Below are 6,885 nucleotides of genomic sequence, written 5' to 3'. Positions count from 1 at the left end.
TGGAGGAAACCCCTGAAATGATTTTGAGTATTTTCCTAAAGGGAATTTATACAGTACAATCATGAAAATGTATGAAACATAAAATGACTTGCCACAGTATTTGGTGTGATGTGTGTATACAGACAGGGACTTGCCTGGCCATGTCCTTTACCTCAGAAACACCCTGTTTCTCTCATTTTAGTCAGCTTAACTCTCTTTTAGCTTACTTTCTGCCTCTCCACCCCCCTCCCTCTTTTTCTGTTTCTCTTTGCCTGTACTACTGACTCTCAAGCTCTCTATATCGCTCTTTCACTCTCCCTCTCTCAGCCTCCATCACTATAGTATTAGACTGTTGTTTCTTCCCCTAACAGTCAACATTCACCACATGGGAATAGATTGGCTCATTCTAGCAATCTTAGTGACTACTAACTAATCATTCCTCATCTATAGTTTAATGGTCTCAAGGGTAAAGGCTAAAAGAACAACCTTTAAAAAAGGATGTGCCATGCTGTAATCTAAGCACACTTGTTGGTTGAATGTGCTTGTTCTACAGTAAATGTCTGTGTCCCCCTCATCTTGTAGTCTGCACTTCATCACAGGAGGTTCTTCTTCTTCTTCTTCTTCTTCTTCTTCTTCTCCTTCTTCCTTCTTCCTTCTTCCTTCTTCTTCTTCCTTCTTCTTCCTTCTTCCTTCTTCTTCCTTCTTCCTTCTTCTTCCTTCTTCTTCCTTCTTCTTCTTCTTCTTCTTCTGCTTCTTCTTCTTCTCTGCACTTCATCACAGGAGGCTCTTTTTCTTCTTCGGTTAGTGAAGGGAACAAGGAAGGGAGGGAACGGCTTTGTGAAAAGTGGGTGGGTTGTGTCTGCCTGCCTGCCTGCCCCCCCACCACTCACCCCTCCTCTGAGTGACTGAGTGTACTGTTCCAATATGGCGCCCTTGAGGGAGGGAGGGAGTCTGTAAACAGCAGCGGAACACTCTCTTATGTAACAAATGTGCGCCTGTGTGTGTCTGTACAACGCTCAGTCTCTCTATCCTTATTCTTGGAGTTTACTGTTCAGGTTTTCACTCCAGTTCTAATAGCACACTTTTCCACAATATTAATAGCTATTGCCATGTGTTAGTTGTAATTATGTATGAAGTGAATAATACCAGATCTGTTACAAACTAGATTTGATTAGCTTGCTGTTGTCGTTCCATCTGGTTGATTATCAACAGGGAACACCAGCTGAAAATAAAGATCTATTTTTAGACTGATGTGTGTAATTTCTAAATGAGCCTTTATAGATACTGGGTATAGATACTGTTTAACCTTTCCTACAAACAGTTAGTGTGCTTTAGCACAATGTAGTGTGTATTGATTGCCACTAGAACCACGGAAATTGTGCATTAATTGAAAAGGTTTTTTATTGTCTTGGAAGTTCCCATTTCCAAAATCAGAAGTCGAATTCCTTGTCTATTGTAAGATTTCATGGATGAATTGCATTTGAGTGAAATATCCCTGGTCTTGAATAGTAACCCTCCCCTCTCACTTTGCAGATATATGTTCGGTAAAGGGGCAAAGCGGAAACTGGACGAGGATGAAGAGGGTCTGGAAGGCAAAGCGCTGGCGCCGGGGGTGACGGTGGCAGCGCCCGAAGGCCTGTCCAAGGTGTCTTACAACCTGCAGAGGCAGACCATCTTCAACATCTCCCTTATGAAGCTTTATAACCACCGGCCACTCAGTGAGCCCAGCCTGGAGCGACGAGTGCTCATCAACAACATGCTGAGGCGCATCCAGGAGGAGCTTAAACAGGAAGGCTCGCTGAGGCCCCTCCTCCTCCCTCCCTCGCCCCCGCCGGACGACCCAATGGACGAGGGCTTTCGCGAGGCCCCGCCCTCTTTCGGAGTGCTGTCCATGGTGGCTGCCACGCCCCTCTCCCAGCAACCATCCGTGTTGTCACCAGTAGCGCCTTCCTCGCTTCACCCCTTGTCTCCACCTATCTGTCAGTCAGTCCAGTCAGGTCCCACCACTTTAGAGTCCTGCCTCACTCCTGCCTCGCTATTGGAGGAAGACGGTGATGCCTCCTTTTGCACTTCACTTCCGCCCACCCCTCCCCTTTCTCCTCCTCCGCCTCCTCCGTTCCTAAACCAGGGGTCATCCAAGGTTCCTGTTACCATACCAAGAGACCCTTTTTCCTCATCCCTGAATGACATGGAGGACTTATGCCCACCCTCAACTATACCAAGGAAAGTGGCAGCAGCTAATAATATCACCACTACTACCTCCCCCACTCTCACACAACCCTCCCAACTTCCTCCCCTGCCCTCCAACCTCTATCCAACAACTGTGGCCCATCCCAAAGACTGCACAAAGACAGAGGGCGCTAAAGAGGAGGTACCCGTTTCGCTCGCAGACAGCCGTGGATCCGAGGCCAGACTGATGATGGACGGTCTCCTACCACCTCCCTCTAGTGGCCTAGTAGACATCAACTCCTCCCCCTCCTCTTCCTCCTCTACCTCGTCTGGCTTCCTCTCAGACCTGGCCCTGGATGACATCTTGTTCGCTGACATTGACACCTCCATGTACGACTTTGACCCCTGCACAACCTCTGCCGCCGCCACTGCCGCAGGGAGCGGGCTATCGAAACTGTCGCCCATGGTGACGGCTGACGACCTCCTCAAATCGCTAGCGTCGCCTTATAACGGTCCAGCCCCCCAGGTCACGCCCAATCAGCCTTTCAAAATCGACCTGACAGAACTGGACCACATTATGGAGGTTTTGGTGGGTTCGTGACTTTTGGACATAGATTTAAAAAGCGGTGCTCAAGACGTTTTTGTAACGGGAACTGATGAAACGGAATAAGAGATTTAACGTTCGTTACGTTGTTTTATAGTTGTTGTTTTGTACAGTTTTCAGACCGGTAATTGTAAGCATCAATAGTGATGTCACAGAGTACTACTACTACTTCTACAAAACACTGCATGCACTGTGCTTGCCTTTCAAAATGAAGAAAATGAAGAAACCCGGGAAATGCAAACACACTCACATAAAATGGCTTTGAGCTGATTTGAGTGCCTTCATGATATATGACCACTTGCTAAAACCTGACTTTTATGTACATGTTGTCTTGCTCTCTCTTTTAACTGTAAAATACATTTTTTTATCTGATTATATTGATTATTATAGATAATTACTGATTGTGAAATAAGAGTTGATTGTTATTTAACTTTTAACGCTCTGCAGGTGTTACTTTTGTAAAAAGCAAGCACAGACCTTTTATTGAGAAATCTGTTTTACCAGTGTGAGTTTCTCGTACAGTCCAGGACGATTGAAAGGTATTTGTTCTTTTTTTTGTTGTTGCTGTGGCTGCTTATGGGTCATACAGTAGTAATTCCAGAATTTTGCATCCAGTCTCTAAAAAAATCAACTTTAGTGATTATTACAAGTTAGTATTAATGCAGATTTCAGATGAGCTACTGCAACAGCAAAGCTTTACTTTCACATCTAAATGGGCAATAATTGCACTAACTCTCCTCAACAGTGTCTAGTCAGGAGGTCAAAGAAGTTCACCAGATCAACCAAGACCCCACTTAGTCCATAAACCTGCCTCTTAGGAATTACTTTAAACAATTATGTTTGAAACAAGATATTAACAATAAACAGTCTGTTGTATATTTGCTATGAAATCTAGCAAACCAGGGAGTACAATGCTGCAATGACTCTTTCAGATCACTACTATGCTGCACAACAAGTGCTCTTACTATGCATGCTCTCGTGCAAACTGAAAACCCCGTGCAAACTGAAAATCCACAACCTCCAAAATGGCAGCCATTGGGGCTTTAATCTAATGTCTTTCTACATATATATTGTCCCTCCGAGACGGTAAAAAAGGGTATCCTTGCATGCAGGCTTACATACAGTTCATGGTTGTCGACAATATGTTGTGACTTTTGACAGAATATGACAAGAATATGTGTGATTTAATTGAATGCAACTGGCCCACTATTGTTTTCTCATGTTTTACATATGTCAGTCTATGTTTATTTTATAGTAATGTTGTCTCCTTTCTCCTTGGCTAATTTTTAGAGTGAATCTCCTGTCATGTTTTTATTCATTTAATTTAATTTGAGAAGGGAGACAGGTGTTGCAAACATATATTGAAATACCTTTTTGTAAAAGGTTATGCTTATGTTCGCCTTTGGTGCTTCTAAAAACAATGAAAGCCTAGGATTGTTTTAGCTACTTCAGATGTAAGGTCAATATTACAGAAGAATGAACATTGAGTGAACTACCCTTTATAGGCACTGGTCACATGAGCTGGCTCTCACATTGTGTCAAGAGATAGTGTTGATAATGGTGTTATACATGTTTATATGGCACTTGTCAAGCAGGGGATAAAGTACAGTTATATTTAATATTTTACATTTGTATTATTACAATATTAATGTTAACAATATTTTATTATTTTTTATATTTATTATATCATCATGCATCTTATTATCACCTTTTGAAGGGTAATGAGCTGCAAGATGATAAAGGACTCCAAATCTTCAGATTCAAAATATTTTGACATTTCCCCAGTTGCACACAAATATACATCAAGATGCTTCCACTATATATACTGGTAAAGTGATCGCGTCACAGGTATAGAACATCCAATCCAAACATCCATTAAATGCATGCCAAGAAATCATGCAGTTATCATTTAGTTAATATCCCAGTGTGTCTTCCTTTTTACATGGAAATATTATGAAACTAGAAATGGTGCTCAGAGAGCACAGACCCGAATGCATTTCATGGCTCTGCGTGCCAAAATTGAATGGGTTCTAAATTGGTCCATGCTACACCCCTCCACCAAGTTTCATGAAAAGCGGTCTGGTAGTTTTTATGTAATCCTAGTCCAAAAAATGAATGGCGGTGAATGGCCGTCCCGGCCGTGTTTGGGCGGCTCATGGACCCGCCCTGTGATTCGGATCCACTCCAAAATGTTCTGGATTCTAAGTTGACCCATGCTACATCCTTCCACCAAGTTTCATGAAAACCGGTGTAGTCGTTTTTGCGTAATCCTGTTAACAGACGTACGGGTGGATGGACGCCACCAAAAACATTACATCTCGCCCTCCGCTGTCGCTGGGGCAGAGGTAGTGAAGCTAACTTAAGGAGGATAATTGTTGCTCAGTGCTTACAACATTTCAGTTTTTCTGTATTTGACATAATTCCCCATGTAATATGAGACAAGATCAAAGTTGACGGTTGTAAAAATGTTGGCCTACTTGTACCTCTTCACGTAGATTACTTTTACTATCCTTTGGCCAAATTGTGCAGTGTTTATTTTGGTTGTCTCCAAGAATGTTATGTGACAATAGGAATGATGTTTCACTTTACCAGTGTATAGGTTTACAGATGGATTAAATAACAGTATTGTAGAGTTCACAAAGTTTGAAAGCGTAAAAGTCTACTGCCTCAGTATTTAAGACTTGGATACAAAAATAAAGTAGGTGAACCAAACAAATAATTTGAATAATTGCCACACTACATGGTGGATGACTGAAACACTCAGTTTAGTTTAAATAATTGTAGCTGTTTTGAATGTCTGTGGTTATGATCACAATGAGCATATGAGCATCACAATGCTGTCTGCATCAGTGAAAGCCTACCTGCAGCTGCCAAAACCTACCTGCGCTGATGTCATGGAATGTTAACGAAATCAAAAACCTAATTAACTTTAACCGTCTTGTGAAAAACTGTGGCCTTTAGCCTTTAATTTGACTCCTGTGGGGTCATTAGAGGATACTATAGAGTTGCTTTGAGTGTGTTGGTGGACATTTAACTAGCTTAACTGCTTATGTGAGTTCACAAACTAAGAGTTGGTTATATGAGGGACCATTTGGCTATTATCTGTCCCCACACGCTGTCCGTCTCTAACACCATTATTTGTGTAACTCAGCAGTTTGTTGTATGCTAGTATGCTACAGCAGTTCCTTGGTAGCAACCCACCTTTGCGCACACGAGGCTACCTCAGCGTGTACAACTCACCTCAAGGAAATTACATTTTTGTACAGTGAGAGTACAGTGCTGAAGGCAAGACATTTTACAGCACATACATACTGTATTGCTGCATATATGCAAGTTGGCAAATGTGCACACTTAGTACATTAGTTTAATGGAATCTCACAACTTTAAAATGTAGTGTCATTAAGAATAGTAAGAGGTAACTCTTCCCCCTAACCTTGGCTATTACACAGAAATCCTATTGGTAGAGATGGTATTTCTAGCCAATGTCCCACTACATTGTGATTAATTATGGGTACTTGGAGAGAAACAGACTGGGAGCGAATCGGATGATTTTAATAGCTCATAGTCATAACTATTAATTATTATTTTAGGAACTTTGGGGTGATTGTTCTCTTATAAAAGTTATTTATTATCAATTTTGTTTTCTTATTTCTGTAAATATATTTATTATTTTGATGTGAAGCAAACCTTTAGAGCGTGAATGTGTGGTAGGAATGTACAATGCATATGTAATCTGGGTGGAAGCCATGTTTATTATCTAGTTTTTGTTGTTGTTTGGTTATCTGGGAGGGGATGAACCCACATGGGCTCCATACCCCAACCCCCTATGTAATCAGGCTTTATTTAAAATGTTATTTGTTTTATTTTCGACTTGTGTGCAAGGGAACTGTTCGTGCAGCAATACTACAAACTCCAACTTCCGATATCGAGACTACGAAGCCTGTTGCTATACTCCTAATGCCAAAAGTAATGTACGTAAGAAAAAAAACACACTTGGGGTTTTGGTTGCTGTTTTGTTACAAATTACATTGTATTGCTGTTCAACCTGTTGATAAGTTGGGTCCAGCCATATGAAAATGGTTAGGTAAAAGGGAGGGTGGATGTTCACTGGGAAAGACTTAAAGCAGTTGAGG

General features: G+C 41.7%; 1 protein-coding gene across 1 annotated transcript; it reads left to right on the top strand.

Moving 5' to 3' along the window:
- Window positions 1–1,516: 1,516 nt before the first annotated feature.
- Window positions 1,517–2,749, top strand: sertad2b (SERTA domain containing 2b; the record flags this gene model as incomplete). Its single annotated transcript, XM_084458885.1, has 1 exon — window positions 1,517–2,749. One exon carries the CDS (start codon window positions 1,517–1,519, stop codon window positions 2,747–2,749), a length of 1,233 nt encoding a protein of 410 aa, XP_084315011.1.
- Window positions 2,750–6,885: the final 4,136 nt, after the last annotated feature.

The sequence above is a fragment of the Borostomias antarcticus genome (assembly GCF_949987555.1).
Source record: "Borostomias antarcticus genome assembly, chromosome: 25".
Classification (NCBI taxonomy): Eukaryota; Metazoa; Chordata; class Actinopteri; order Stomiiformes; family Stomiidae; genus Borostomias; species Borostomias antarcticus.
This window is presented reverse-complemented; position numbering and strand designations above follow the sequence as displayed.